This window comes from Passer montanus, unplaced genomic scaffold (assembly GCF_014805655.1).
Source record: "Passer montanus isolate IOZ18808 unplaced genomic scaffold, ASM1480565v1 scaffold23, whole genome shotgun sequence".
Classification (NCBI taxonomy): Eukaryota; Metazoa; Chordata; class Aves; order Passeriformes; family Passeridae; genus Passer; species Passer montanus.
The window spans coordinates 10,564,654-10,578,011 of NW_024366926.1; the positions used below are offsets into that span (position 1 = coordinate 10,564,654).

The window sequence follows — 13,358 nt, forward strand, 5'->3', positions numbered from 1 at the left end:
CGCGGCCCCGCGCGGCGGCGCCCCCTGGCGGGGCCTGTGCAGAGCGCCGGGCGGCGCCGCGCGCCTGTCCCGCACCGGGCGCCGCCTGGCGGCCGCGGTGCGACCCCTCAGGAGCGGGAGCGGGATGGGGAGCGGGATGAGGAGCGGGAACGGGATGGGGAGCGGGATGGGGAGCGGGAACGGGATGGGGAGCGGCAGCGGGAGCGCCCAGCGAGGCGCGGCTCTGGGCTGTGGGCAGCAGGGCTGCGTGAGGATAAGGCTGGCCATCCGCTCCTGGGAGGGACACTGTTAGGGACATGAATCCACCATGTCAGACGTTTGTGTCCAAGAGGGAGACAGAGGAGTCGTGTGACTTTATTCGAATAAAGAGAGCGGCCATGGGAATTTCCCATCAGGTGTCTCAGATTGTTGGGGGACTCAGCCCCCTTTTTGTTCCTCTTCCCCACTGGCTGAGGTACAGACGGCCCAATTCGCCTACTCTACACCCCTCTCGGGTACACACCCCGCCTTTTGTTATACAAAAGAAAGCAGGAAAACAAAGGTATTCAGAATTCTATTAAGTCTTTGTTCTTTTTCTCTAGGTTCAGGAATTTAACACAGCCTTGGCTAAGCAACAGTCCGTGTTGATTAGTAACATTTTCTAGAACTAATAGTTTCTTCTGTTACTTCTTTATCTGTAAGTTCCTAGCCCTATCTACAAGCAGATTCACATGGTCTGTTTATAAAGACACATTTGTCGTGTTCTTTCAGACACCGTGGCTGGAATATGGACACTGTAGCTCGAATACGCACACCACAGCTGGGTTATCACATTCCCAAACACGCCAAAAAGACCCTCACACCCTCCCACTCCCACCTTCAACCCACGAATAACCAGCCACAGCCATAAGGAATTTGTCAAAAACCAGCTTTACCACTGGAGTCACTTGTGGCAGAAAACAAGTGTTCCATGGCTGGAAAGGTCTCATGGAAGAGTCTCGTGTCTCCACCCTCTCCATGGCCCCTCTGGCCATAGGATGTCCCCAGTGCCAGCCACACAGCCCGTGTGCCCCACGCAAGACAAGCACCTTTCCATGCTGGCCCCGGCCATGTCCCGCTGCGCCACCTCAAGCCACATCACCCCCATGTCCCCTCCCAGCCGCCTCCACCCCACGCCCAGGAACACACACTTCCTGCCGCATTTAGATCCCGGAACTGTGCTGTGCTGCCACTCTGAGCCACAGGCGCCGTGCCGCACTCCGTGGCCGTACCCCGGAGAAGCCCGGCAGGGGAACGCGGCGCGGGCACGGCGGCGGCGGGGCGGGGGCTCCCTCACGGGGCACAGCGCCTCCGCCCGGCCCAGCCCCGCGCGCTTTCCCCGCCCACCGGCCTTTGCCCGCCAATCAGCTCCCGCTGCCCCCGCGCCTCGGCCAATCGTCACCCGCTCCCTCCCCGCCCACCGCCAGGGCCGCTCCTTCCGGGCCCGTGCCGCCGTTTCCGTCGCGCCGGGGCCGCGGCCGGGCCGGGGCCGCCATGGTGCGGGCGTTCGTGCTGCTGGCGCCGGGCGGGCCCGCCGGCCCCGCCCCCTGCCGCGTGCTGTACGCGCGCGCCTTCGGGACCCCCGTCGGCCCCGGCCCCGGGGGCCCCCGGCGGCGCCTCCGCCGCAAGGAGCAGCTGCTGGCCGTGGCCAGGTACGGCGGGCAGCCGCCGCCCCGGGATCCCCTCCTGCGCCTGCTGGGCTCGCTGCGGCACCCGGCACCCGGTGCCCCACATCTCCCGAGCCCTCTGGAACTGGGACTCCTCCTCCGTCTGCCTGGGATTCCCACAGCAGTGATAGACCCTTTGTGCGATGGGAGGGCTCTTGGGCTTTGACCCTCAGGGCCGGGACATCCCTTGGCTGTGGGACACCTTCCATTCCTGAGGAGAGCCTGTGGCAGCCCCCCTTTCGGGGGACAGGGCTCAGCGAGACCCCCAGGACCATGCCCTCCCACCATTCCTTCATGGGATCCACCCTTTCTGGGGCTCCTGGGCTCGGCAGGATCCCTGGGACCCTCTTCTGGGACCCTACGGTCCCTGGATGAGGTGGGGGTCCTTAACACGAGGGTCCCCCTTTTCTCTTCCAGGCAAGTGGCCTCCCAGTGTCAACTGCTTCAGTCATCCCTGGGGCGCCCGTCCTCCCCACAGCTTCCCCAGCTGCCCAATGAGCCGATGTCACTCCAAGATGCTCCAGGGGGTCTTTTCCAGATGCCCCCCGGCGACCCATTCCCTGAGCGGGTGACAGTAGTCTGGTTGTCAGTGCTGGCCCTCGCCTTCGCCTTGGTTTGTGAGCCCCAAGAGAATCTGTCACTGGCTGAGATCACCCTGCGGCGCCTGGCTCCCCGCCTGCTCTTCTCCATGCGCCTCCTCGGCCCCGGCGCTGACGTCCTGCTCCGTCCTGATGCCGCCGATGGCCTCCTGGACCGTCTCCTGCCCCATGGGCAGATGCTTTTCCTCAACGAACGTTTCCTCCAGGCAGTGGACCGAGAGCTGGGTATCAAAGTGTCCCGCTGAGCTACAGATGACATTCCTGCCTATCACCCCCAGATATTTTTGAGGGATGAGAGACAAGGGATCTGAGATGGTCACCAAGCCCCAGTGGGATGGATGAGAAACATAGTTCAGGAATAAAGAGCAATGAGTCAGCAGGGTTTTAATCCATTTATCCCCAACACCATCATGGGAGAGCTAATAGCCATCCCCATAAATCCACCTGGAGCTGGGACAGTGCCAAGTTCCCGCACTGTGTTCCTGCACCAATCCACGTGCACATGATAGCGAGTGGAGGCTGCACGTGGCTGTGCACGGACGCTAAAAGAGGGACTCTGGATTGTGATTACCCAGCTGGGCACTGTGGGGCAGGCAGGTTTCCCTGGCAGGGGAGACATGGCTTTGGGATGGGACCTTGCCAGGGTACATGGGGCAAGCACGGATGTGCATCTGGCCCTAAGGCATTGGGGTCTCTGTGTAGAGGATTAAATAATCAGGCAGTGGGGCAGGATGTAGCCTTGTGGCTGGCACAGCAGGGTGCTTGTCCCTAGATGGTGCTGCCTGGGGCCAGGGGATCTGTGTGACACCTTGGGAGGTGGCAGGAGCTGGCACCCACCTACCCAGCTCTGCAGGTGCAGTGGGGAGCAGGGTCCTACCCTGGCAGTTTCTGGCTGCTGGGAAATCCAGGGAGCCGGGAGCTGGCATGCACAGCTCTTATGCCACTGTGCCAGGAACAGGCTGGGCACTGCCAGGCTGTGCAGAGGGGCTGTCGCAGGGCCAGACCCCAAAGTGCTTTCCTTTGTAACTGCACCAGTAAAGCTGGAGCACCTGAGGGGGGGTGCTGGGCCCTGGGCTTCAACCATGGTGGGTCTCTCTGGCTGTGCCGGGGGATCTCAGTGTGCGCTGGAGGTGTGGGGGCATTGGAGCCCACTGTGGCATCCCACCCTTAAGGGGAAGGGAGCACCATCTTCACCTTCCCATGTGATAGCAGCTGTCACGTACTGCACCCACAACTGGCTTGAATACAGCCAAGAGCCAAGAGACACATTATCCTGGAGTGTTTCAATGGTGTTAGCAATTAATTGTTGATGAGAATCTACTGGAATCTGAATGTGTGGGCCATTATTGTGTCTGCACTGATAGAATTCCAGTTGCTGGATTTCAGTATCACCTGGTTTATGGCCAAAATTCTCTTGAAAATCAGCCACCTGAATTGGATCAAATGGGATAGTTATTTGTGTGTGATTTTCCTCTCCATCCTGAGATCTAGTAGATTCAGGGGGAGTTGGAGGAGATAAAGAATCATCTTTTCCTGATTCTCTGTCATGGGGGTCACCCTGTGTGTTTCCATCCCATGTATGTCTGCCGGACTTTTCCTGGAACTTTGATACCATGGTCACCATATATGGCACTTTTTTGGTAGCAGTTTGCTGACCCTGTTCATCATCTGTATTTGAATTTTAAATAAAGGTTATCATGTTATTTCCTCATCATCCTATGAAAATGTTACATGTATTTTTTTGTCAGGGTAACAGACCTGTTTACTGTCTTCCAACTCCCTCACTGGACACAGAAGGTCAGAGTTGTGAGACTATTTCTGCAAATGGTCCAGATGCTCTATCCTGCATTGGTGCCTCCTTTCCCAGAGACCCCATGACCTGGCCTGGGTCAGGCACCCCTTGGCCTCTGCTTCTCCTAGATCTCCTGGAGCGAGAGCACCACCTGCTCCATCACGGTGGGTTCCTATACTGCACAACCAGCTGGATCAGATCATCCAGGATGCAGCAGATCAGTTAATTCATCCCTTTCCTACAAGAGGCATCAAAGGAGCACTCAGGAGGGCAGAGAGGGCAGGAGGGTGGAGGTGCCAGGGCTCCTGGGCACCAGAGTGCATGGAATCCTGAAAGGTATAGCTGCAGTGGGGGCCCTGGGTAGCAGAACTGTCTCTGCACCTCCACAACCCCGTGGCACTCATTACAGGGGCTGTAGCTGGGCGAGAAGTGCAGACAGGTGGGAGGAGAGGTGATGCTGGGCTCCATTCCCAACCCCACATGGCCTGGGCTTAGTGCTTGGTCAGCATCCACGTTACTGAAGTATCCTACCAGGGATCAGGGCATACTCCCATGGCACTGGCAATACCTCTGCCACATGTGATTTGGGCTGGACTTTGCCTGATGGGGCACTGCCCTGGGCACAGTCCTGGCACAGGATCCAGTACTGCCCCAGGTACAGTCCTGGCACAGGTGCCAGCCAGTTCGGAGGTTGTGCAGCTGCCAGCAGGGAAGACAGCCAGTGCTGTGTGGACCCACTGTCAGCCATGGGGCTGGAAGATGAAATCAGGCAGGAGCTGGGAATGCTCCATGGCATCCCCCTTTACAAGAGCTTCATCGAGGGCTGGCCACAGGTGAAGGCTTTCCAAGCCCGTCCAGATGACCTGCTCATCTCCACCTACCCCAAATCGGGTGAGTGGTCCTGAGGAAGGGTGCAGGGGGGATGGGGTGACACCAGCCTTTGCAATGCTGTCCCTGTGCGGCAGGCACAACATGGCTGAGCGAGATCATGGACATGATCTACCATGATGGTGACGTGGAGAAGTGCCGGCGGGACGCCATCTACAACCGCGTGCCCTTCCTGGAGTTGAAGGCCCCCAAGGAAATGAGTGGTGAGCTTCCCCAGCCTGGCTGCCTGGCTTGGGTGGAGAGGGAACAGAACCAGCATGGGGGTGAGGGTGCTGGGGCTCACACCTCTAAGTCCTCTGTGCCACAGGCATTGAGCAGCTGGAGAAAAACCCATCCCCGCGGCTGGTAAAGACCCATCTCCCAGTCCAGCTTCTCCCGACCTCCTTTTGGGAGAAGGACTGCAAGGTAACATGGCAGGTGCTCTCTGTCTCTCTCCCCATCTGGGTTGGTGGGGAGGACGCACCACTCTGTACCTCCCAAACACATCCTTGGCTTTCTCCAGATTATCTACATGGCTCGCAACCCCAAGGATGTTGCCATCTCCTACTACTACTTCCACCAGATGGCTAAGATACACCAAGACCCTGGCACGAAGGCTGAGTTCTTGGAGAACTTCATGGCTGGCAAAGGTGTGAGCTGAGCCAAAGGGTGCCCACCCTGCCCTCCCTGTGGGAAGGACATCATCCCCCTCTACCCCTCTTTTCAGCTAATCCCTTGACCATATCCCACAGTGCCCTATGGATCCTGGTATGACCATGTGCGTGGATGGTGGGAGAAGAAGAAGGAGAAGAAGATACTCTACCTCTTCTATGAGGACATGAAGAAGGTGAGGGTGGGATGTAGGGGAAGGAGCCCTGGTTGCTCCCCAGCTTTTTTGGCAGCCTCCTCATGTCAATCACCCTGCAGGACCCACGGCAGGAGATACAGAAGATCTTGCAGTTCCTGGGCAAAGAGTTGGCAGAGGGAACAGTGGATAGGATCCTGCACCACACCTCCTTCCAGGAGATGAAGAAGAATCCTGCTGCCAACTATGAGACCATACTCCCCGCCTTGATGGATCACAGCATCTCCCCCTTCCTCCGGAAAGGTGTGGGTTCGGCTGGTGGTAGAGGATTTGGGAGGGATGTCCCTGGATTGTATTTCAGCCCCCATCTGTGGCTGCAAATATGTCATGTGTGTGAGGATTTACCCCAGTTACTTTCTTGCCCCCAGGGACTGCTGGAGACTGGAAGAACCACTTCACTGTGGCCCAGAACGAGCGCTTCGACCAGCACTACCAGAAGCTCATGGCAGGCTCTGACCTCCACTTCCAGATGGAAGTGTGAGGGGCTCATCTCCCTTCCCAGGAGGACTGTGCTTCCCCTTGCTTTCCCAGTGGGGAGGATGGATCCAGATGGAGATTCTTGCACTGATTCACTTTTCCCCCTGCAATAAATTGTGATAAATGGAGGTTGAGTCCTTGCCTGCAGGGAAAATGAGGGTGGGGCTTGAACCCCCTGAACTCTAGGCAGTGTCCGGGAACACCTTCAGGAGAGAGGGTGGGCACACAGTGGATTTTTACTTAGTGATGGTCAGGCATCACCAGGAGTGGGCACCTTCCCAGAAACCACCACTGGCCCCTGTCATCTTGGGCTGCCCCAGCCTACCAAGGTGCTTGGAGGGAACAAAGATTGACAATGAGTGGAAAATCCCCGGAGTAACAGTGAGTCCAGTGCTGCCACAGCCCTTGTGTGCACAGGAGCCTTCATGCCTCTGGGTTGTGGCAAGTTTCTTGACAGAGTGGGTGGTGGTCAGGCTTTCCTTGGCCCAGCTGGAGCTTACCAACCCATGGTCTGTGGAACAAAGGTGAAGGGAAACAGCTCCCTGCTGGTATGTGGCCAGGCTCAGCACTATCACTGTCCTTGCTGGATAAAGAGCACACCTTTCAGCCTTATAACCTGGCTGCACCTTGCCCTTGCTCTGGGATGCCTGGAGCAAACAAATCCCTGTCCCATGGGGGGCAGGGGTATGCTTTGGAGCCCCAAGTTCCCCATTTGCACCCCATTTCTGGCTGGTTCTTCAGTTTCCAAGACTGCAGCTTCTTGGCAAGACAGCCTCATGGGTTGTTCTATCCTGAAAGAGATGCAGCCCAGATCCAACTGCTAAAGAGCAGCAGCGCTATGAGGGGACCTGCCTCACAGAAATAAATCATTTTCACACATTCATTTAAATGCCATGATGCCATCTCCAGTGGAGATGCCTTCCACTGGAAGATGTGCTTCCTCAGCTCCTGGCTTTGCCTGCCCTGTTTGCACATGCTGCCAATTTTGCTGGCACATGGACAGCAAAACACCTGAACACCTGCCGTGGCATGCATCAGCAGGAACTTGGCCCTGGAGATAAATCAGGGACATTTTTCTCAAGGCTGCTGACAGATCAGCTGCTGGCCCTGCCCAGCTGCCATCTCTCCTGCCCTTCCCACTCCCTCCCAGCTAAGGTAAAGAGGAACATTTCCCCACCATCGGCACCATTAAACACTTTTCCCAGGAGCACTTGTGCTTTGCAACCCCGCAAACTTTGGACCCGTATTTGAGTGGAGTACGGGTATGCCCAAAGCCTGAAGCCCACATCCCGCCCGCAAGCCCCACGTCGGTGCGAGGAGCTGGGGACGTCCACGCAGGTGACTCTTGGACCAGGACAGGCTGATGTTCAATGTCCCGGGATGTGGGTTGGGATTTCCTCCCTGTGTTTACTTCAGCGGGAGGAGGGGGGAGCTGTGATTTCCACTCCCGCTGCCCGTGTGCGTCCCGACGGTCGCTGAGCACGGCCAGCTCATCACAGGCGTTTGGGGACCGTCCTCATCCCCTTCCCTGCACTCCTCCCACCGCAGCACCGGGACCAGCCGGCTCCAGCCTCCTGTCCCAGCGGTGCCCCCGGCGCCTCCATTTTCCAGGCAGGGGAAGGAAATTAACAAATCCCGCCCCGTACGCGGCGGGCCAAGCTTTGCCTGCCCCCCGTCAGAGCACCAGGAAAAGAGGCAAGTAGCGGGGGGCTTTGGCCGCCGGCGTTTCGGGGTGCCCCGGCCTCATGGGCGGGGGTGGGTGCGGGGACGCCGTGTCCCCGCAAGCCCCCGGGAGATGGAAGCAGGACACCAAACAAAAGTCACAGCGTGGGGGTTTTGTCAATGGCATGCCCAGCGTTTCTGTCCTGGGCCGTGGGTGGAAAGGCTTCCTAGGGAGAGAGTCCTGTGAGTTCTGCTCCTCGTTCCTGTCTCTGTCAAGCCCTCACTCAAGCCCCCTGAAAGCAAGGCTTCCCCCCGTGCTGTCCTATGACAGGGAGATGGGGAGGAAAAAGCAAAGAGAAAGCAGCCTGCAACTCCAGCCAGGAGGAATGCCTGCGAATTTTTACGCCCAGGAAGAGCACTACCAGCTTGGTAGGGCAGCTGCCCGCTGCCCGTGTGACCTGAGCCCCCAGAGCTGCCCTCCCACTCGCCCTGCACTGCCCTCTGGGCCACAAAATCCCCACAGAAAACAGGTGCCACCTCCTCCAATGCCAGCAAGCAGGGCATGGTTTCCTTCCTATGGCCAGGATGGCTGGGTTCCGCAGGGATTTTGGGGCCCTCAGGGAAGCCCCATGATGTTCCTCGCTGCCAGCCAGCCCTGCCACACGTCCCTGTCCCCAGCAGGATGGCCGATTCCGACACCTACCTGCGGCAGCCCTGGCGCACCGTGCACGGCATCCCCATGGTCAATGCCTTCGCCCTCAACTGGGAACGGGTTGACAGTTTCCAGAGCCGCCCCGAGGACATCGTGGTGGTCACCTACCCCAAATCTGGTGAGCATCCCCAGGCAGCAAAGGAGGGCCAGGCTCAGTCAGGTAGCCCATGCTGCAGGTGCCTGGGCTGGCACTGGAGGTGTGCCAAAAGGCAACACTGGTAGATGGTGATCCTCTGGTGCCTGAGATGGGCCTCCAGTGGGAATGGCATCAGCTGGACACCCAACCTCTCCCCACCAGGCACCACCTGGGTCAGTGAGATCGTGGACATGGTCCTGAAAGGCGGTGACCCACAAAAATGCAAGGAGGCTGACATTGTGAACCGGGTGCCCATGATGGAGTGTGCTGCTCCTGGGAAGTTACCAGCAGGTAATGGGGTGGCAGAGGGTGGTGGGTAGCAGTGAGTGCTGGATGGGGAGAGGTTTGGTTTTGTGTGGGAGGGCATCACAGTGGGATCACTTCTGGGGGAAATCCTTACAGGCACAGACCAGTTGGAGGCCATGCCATCCCCTCGTATCATCAAGACCCACATTCCAGCTCACATCTTGCCCAAATCCTTCTGGCAAAACCGCTGCAAGGTAACAGGCTGGAAAGAACATACTTGGAGGAATCCAGCAGACATAAGGGGGCTCCCTGCCCCCTTGGGACCTTGCAAGTCCCCACATGCCACCAATCTTTCTGCAGATGATCTATGTGGGACGCAACGCCAAGGATGTGGCTGTCTCCTACTACCACTTTGATTTGATGAACAAGTTCCACCCACACCCTGGAACATGGGCCCAGTACCTGGAGGAGTTCATGGCTGGCAGAGGTGGGACAGGGCACCCCTGAGTGCATGCAGGGGACCCTGCAGGGGACTCTCACCTCCTGACTGCTCTCCCCATGCAGTGGCGTATGGTTCCTGGTACGACCACGTCAAGGGCTACTGGGAGCGCAGGAAGGATCACCCCATTCTCTACCTCTTCTACGAGGACTTGAAGGAGGTGATGGGGCAGGGGGGATGGTGGTGTGGGAGCTGGGGGTGGCAGGAGGGGTGAGTGTTGGCCTGTGTCGCGCAGGACCTCCGCCGGGAGGTTGCCAAGGTGGCCCAGTTCCTGGGGCAGAAGCTGTCGGATGCGGCGCTGGACACCATCACCCAACACACGTCCTTCGAGGCCATGCGGGACAACCCCGCCACCAACTACACCAGGATGCCCTCTGACATCATGGACCAGAGCGTGTCGCCCTTCATGCGCAAAGGTGAGCGGCTGCGGGGGCTTCTGGAGCACTGTGTGCCCCGGCCCTGCTGAGCCCCATCTCGCCCGGCCTCAGGTACCACCGGAGACTGGAAGAACCACTTCACCGTGGCCCAGAACGAGCGCTTTGAGCAGGACTATGCGCAGAAGATGTCAGGCACCGACCTGTGCTTCCGCACTCAGATCTGAGGGGACACTGCCAGACATCCCCCACATCCTTCCTGTGCTGCGGTGGCATTGCTGCCATTCCTTCCTATCCCCTGGAACTGCTGGAGAGAAATAAAATGCGCTTCTTGACCCTGCCATGGGGTGCTCACTGTCCTGATCCTCTGCTGATCCCAGCTGATCCCAGCTGTACCCCTGGGGCTGCTGTCCTCTTCATGGGTTAGGGACACCCTCAGCTGCTGTGGTGGGAGAATTGCCATCAGCAGCTCATGGGATTGCAGAAGGTTTTGGCAAATCTGTGTATGGGGAGCACGTTGAGTGGGTGTGGGCAGTGAGAGGTCTCCTCCCCCCCCTCACACTGTGGGATGTGGCCTGGGACCTGTGGGGCTGAGATGTCCTCTGTGACCCTGCCTGCAGGTCAGTGGCTGCTGGTTTCTCCCTGCACTTGCTCCTCCCTCCCCGCAGCTGCTGGGCTGGCAAATATTACTGCCCTCAGCGCCCTGCCTCTTTCCTTCTCCTTCCCACAATTACCGCTGCGAGGGTGGCCCCGAATCTCTCTGTCCTCTGCTGTCACCCTCCTGGAGTCACCGTCCCGGCATCACTCTCCCGGTACAGAGCAGCAGGTCATTAGGTGAGACGGGTGTGCTGGGGTGCCCTGTGGGTGCTCTGCCCATGCTCAGTCACTCGGAGCTGCATGCTGCAGGGTCCAGGGTGGTGGGTTTGGGGCATTTTGGGTTTGTGTGCAACCAGCAGCCCCACACCTTCCCCTGACCTGTGGTCCCCTGTAGTATCCCCAGGGACCCAGTTCCCTGCTCTCCAGGGGTGCTGAGGCAAGGGAAGAGGTGCTGTTCTAGTCTAGTCCCCTGGGTCTGGGTGATGCTGGCACGCTGTTGGCACCCCTGTCCTTGCTGGGGCTCTGGGTGTGCTCCTGTCCCTGCAGTTGGGACCCCTGTTCCCAGCAGTGGGTGCAGCGAAGGCCGCGGTGACCTCTGGTCTGTGCTCTGGTGCTATCGCTGCCGTTCCCTGAGCAGGCACAGTGCCAGGTGACCAGGCTGCCCTGGCTGGTGGCTGCACTGACAGGGTGTGGGGAGCCTCCCCTCCTCAGCCAGCCCTGCCACACGTCCCTGTCCCCAGCAGGATGGCCGATTCCGACACCTACCTGCGGCAGCCCTGGCTCACAGTGCACGGCATCCCCATGGTCAATGCCTTTGCCCACAACTGGGAACGGGTTGACAGTTTCCAGAGCCGCCCCGAGGACATCGTGGTGGTCACCTACCCCAAATCTGGTGAGCATCCCCAAGGCAACCAGATGGGCTGGTACTGGGTGGGCAAGTGAGTTGTTCAGCTGAGACCACCTGCCTCAGGGTATGCAGCACATTTAGGGGCTGTCAGGACAGAGTGTAGGATTTCCCTTTTCCCCAATGTCTGAGGTCTGAGGGATTATCACTGCTGAGACACCCGATGCTGCCCTGGCTGCTCCCCTTTATGGGTTCCTTTCCCCAGGCACCACCTGGGTCACCGAGATTGTGGATATGATCCTGCAAGGCGGAGATCCTGAGAAGTGCAAGCGGGACATTATCAGCAAGAGAGTGCCCATGCTGGAGTTCGCTGCCCCTGGGAAGATGACAGCAGGTAGTGAGGTGCAGGGGGACCCCACAGGGGCTGAGTCCCAAGGGCCTTTGCCAAGGGCCCACTGAGGAAGTGCTCTGGGATCCCTCAGGAGCAGACCTACTGGCCACCATGGCCTCACCCCGCGTGGTGAAGACTCACCTGCCAGTACATATCCTGCCCAAATCCTTCTGGGAAAACCACTGCAAGGTAACACCCAACATTTGTCCCTGCCCTGGAGGGAATTGCAGCAGCCCTGTTCCCCTGAGACAGGAATCTCCACTGCTCCCTCCGGCACCTTAAGTGTTCATGGTAGTGCTAGGAGCTGGAGTGTCCTCCCTGTTGGGGGTCCTGGGGCTGTCCCTCATACGTCCATGGCCATCTGCAGATGATCTATGTGGGACGCAACGCCAAGGATGTGGCTGTCTCCTACTACCACTTTGATTTGATGAACAAGTTGCTGCCGCACCCTGGAACATGGGCCCAGTACCTGGAGGAGTTCATGGCTGGCAGAGGTGGGACAGGGCACCCCTGAGTGCATGCAGGGGACCCTGCAGGGGACTCTCACCTCCTGACTGCTCTCCCCATGCAGTGGCGTATGGTTCCTGGTACGACCACGTCAAGGGCTACTGGGAGCGCAGGAAGGATCACCCCATTCTCTACCTCTTCTACGAGGACTTGAAGGAGGTGATGGGGCAGGGGGGATGGTGGTGTGGGAGCTGGGGGTGGCAGGAGGGGTGAGTGTTGGCCTGTGTCGCGCAGGACCTCCGCCGGGAGGTTGCCAAGGTGGCCCAGTTCCTGGGGCAGAAGCTGTCGGATGCGGCGCTGGACACCATCACCCAACACACGTCCTTCGAGGCCATGAGGGACAACCCCGCCACCAACTACACCAGGGTGCCCTCTGACATCATGGACCAGAGCGTGTCGCCCTTCATGCGCAAAGGTGAGCGGCTGCGGGGGCTTCTGGAGCACTGTGTGCCCCGGCCCTGCTGAGCCCCATCTCGCCCGGCCTCAGGCACCACCGGAGACTGGAAGAACCACTTCACCGTGGCCCAGAACGAGCGCTTTGAGCAGGACTATGCGCAGAAGATGTCAGGCACCGACCTGTGCTTCCGCACTCAGATCTGAGGGGACACTGCCAGACATCCCCCAAATCCACCCTGTGCTGCGGTGGCATTGCTGCCATTCCTTCCTATCCCCTGGAACTGCTGGAGAGAAATAAAATGCGCTTCTTGACCCTGCCATGGGGTGCTCACTGTCCTGATCCTCTGCTGCTCCCAACCCAGCTGTGCCCCTGGGGCTGCTGTTCACTTCCTAGGCTGGGGACAAGCAGGTGTCACCCCTCAGCTGCTGTGGTGGGAGAATTGCCATCAGCAGCTCACAGGATTGCAGAAGTTTTTGACCAAACTGCATTTGGGGAACACATTGGGTTCCTCCCCCACCTCACACTGTGGGATGTGGCCTGGGACCTGTGGGGAAGAGCAGTACTCCTGGGGCTGATATGTCCTCTGTGGCTCTGCCTGCAGGTCAGTGGCTGCTGGTTTCTCCCTGCACTTGCTCCTCCCTCCCTGCAGCCACGGCATTGGTAAACATTACTGCCCTCAGCGCCCTTCCTCTCTGCCCTTAAAAACTG

General features: G+C 59.0%; 4 protein-coding genes across 8 annotated transcripts; all 4 read left to right on the plus strand.

The window, feature by feature from the left end:
• Window positions 1-1,472: 1,472 nt before the first annotated feature.
• AP5S1 (adaptor related protein complex 5 subunit sigma 1) lies at window positions 1,473-3,998 on the plus strand. Its single transcript, XM_039710473.1, has 2 exons — window positions 1,473-1,670; window positions 2,103-3,998. Exons 1-2 carry the CDS (start codon window positions 1,513-1,515, stop codon window positions 2,527-2,529), a joined length of 585 nt encoding a protein of 194 aa, XP_039566407.1. The 5' UTR covers window positions 1,473-1,512; the 3' UTR covers window positions 2,530-3,998.
• A 131-nt stretch (window positions 3,999-4,129) lies between these two features.
• LOC120502751 (sulfotransferase 1 family member D1-like) lies at window positions 4,130-6,364 on the plus strand. Its single transcript, XM_039710472.1, has 7 exons — window positions 4,130-4,967; window positions 5,042-5,167; window positions 5,272-5,369; window positions 5,467-5,593; window positions 5,696-5,790; window positions 5,871-6,051; window positions 6,177-6,364. The coding sequence occupies exons 1-7, from the start codon at window positions 4,823-4,825 to the stop codon at window positions 6,287-6,289; spliced, it is 885 nt and encodes a 294-aa protein (XP_039566406.1). The 5' UTR covers window positions 4,130-4,822; the 3' UTR covers window positions 6,290-6,364.
• Window positions 6,365-7,504: 1,140 nt separating this feature from the next.
• LOC120502682 (sulfotransferase family cytosolic 1B member 1-like) lies at window positions 7,505-10,255 on the plus strand. 4 transcript variants are annotated; one of them, XM_039710296.1, is made up of 9 exons: window positions 7,526-7,623; window positions 7,834-7,980; window positions 8,629-8,777; window positions 8,958-9,086; window positions 9,198-9,295; window positions 9,402-9,528; window positions 9,606-9,700; window positions 9,776-9,956; window positions 10,029-10,141. In XM_039710296.1, the coding sequence occupies exons 3-9, from the start codon at window positions 8,630-8,632 to the stop codon at window positions 10,139-10,141; spliced, it is 891 nt and encodes a 296-aa protein (XP_039566230.1). In that variant the 5' UTR covers window positions 7,526-7,623; window positions 7,834-7,980; window position 8,629. The 4 variants fall into 4 exon arrangements, with proteins under 4 accessions (XP_039566232.1, XP_039566230.1, XP_039566233.1 ...); XM_039710298.1 differs by lacking the exon at window positions 7,834-7,980 and having other exon boundaries at window positions 7,505-7,623; XM_039710299.1 differs by lacking the exon at window positions 7,834-7,980 and having other exon boundaries at window positions 7,573-7,623; window positions 8,626-8,777.
• Window positions 10,256-10,565: 310 nt separating this feature from the next.
• On the plus strand, window positions 10,566-12,958 carry LOC120502681 (sulfotransferase family cytosolic 1B member 1-like). 2 transcript variants are annotated; one of them, XM_039710293.1, is made up of 8 exons: window positions 10,566-10,748; window positions 11,252-11,403; window positions 11,621-11,749; window positions 11,838-11,935; window positions 12,114-12,240; window positions 12,318-12,412; window positions 12,488-12,668; window positions 12,741-12,958. In XM_039710293.1, exons 2-8 carry the CDS (start codon window positions 11,256-11,258, stop codon window positions 12,851-12,853), a joined length of 891 nt encoding a protein of 296 aa, XP_039566227.1. In that variant the 5' UTR covers window positions 10,566-10,748; window positions 11,252-11,255; the 3' UTR covers window positions 12,854-12,958. The 2 variants fall into 2 exon arrangements, with proteins under 2 accessions (XP_039566227.1, XP_039566229.1); XM_039710295.1 differs by having other exon boundaries at window positions 10,567-10,748; window positions 11,255-11,403.
• The last annotated feature ends 400 nt before the right edge of the window (window positions 12,959-13,358 follow it).

What these genes read in the sequence shown, in the direction of transcription:
- AP5S1 (XM_039710473.1), top strand. Translation starts at nt 1,513, where the DNA reads ATGGTGCGGGCGTTCGTGCTGCTGGCGCCGGGCGGGCCCGCCGGCCCC. An exon ending in CAGCTGCTGGCCGTGGCCAG is followed by an intron (nt 1,671 to 2,102) that starts GTACGGCGGGCA and finishes TTTCTCTTCCAG; the next exon opens with GCAAGTGGCCTCCCAGTGTC.
- LOC120502751 (XM_039710472.1), top strand. Translation starts at nt 4,823, where the DNA reads ATGGGGCTGGAAGATGAAATCAGGCAGGAGCTGGGAATGCTCCATGGC. An exon ending in CTCCACCTACCCCAAATCGG is followed by an intron (nt 4,968 to 5,041) that starts GTGAGTGGTCCT and finishes CCTGTGCGGCAG; the next exon opens with GCACAACATGGCTGAGCGAG. An exon ending in TCTATGAGGACATGAAGAAG is followed by an intron (nt 5,791 to 5,870) that starts GTGAGGGTGGGA and finishes ATCACCCTGCAG; the next exon opens with GACCCACGGCAGGAGATACA.
- LOC120502681 (XM_039710293.1), top strand. Translation starts at nt 11,256, where the DNA reads ATGGCCGATTCCGACACCTACCTGCGGCAGCCCTGGCTCACAGTGCAC. An exon ending in GGAGTTCATGGCTGGCAGAG is followed by an intron (nt 12,241 to 12,317) that starts GTGGGACAGGGC and finishes CTCCCCATGCAG; the next exon opens with TGGCGTATGGTTCCTGGTAC. An exon ending in TCTACGAGGACTTGAAGGAG is followed by an intron (nt 12,413 to 12,487) that starts GTGATGGGGCAG and finishes TGTGTCGCGCAG; the next exon opens with GACCTCCGCCGGGAGGTTGC.
- LOC120502682 (XM_039710298.1), top strand. Translation starts at nt 8,630, where the DNA reads ATGGCCGATTCCGACACCTACCTGCGGCAGCCCTGGCGCACCGTGCAC. An exon ending in TCCTGGGAAGTTACCAGCAG is followed by an intron (nt 9,087 to 9,197) that starts GTAATGGGGTGG and finishes AAATCCTTACAG; the next exon opens with GCACAGACCAGTTGGAGGCC. An exon ending in TCTGGCAAAACCGCTGCAAG is followed by an intron (nt 9,296 to 9,401) that starts GTAACAGGCTGG and finishes ATCTTTCTGCAG; the next exon opens with ATGATCTATGTGGGACGCAA.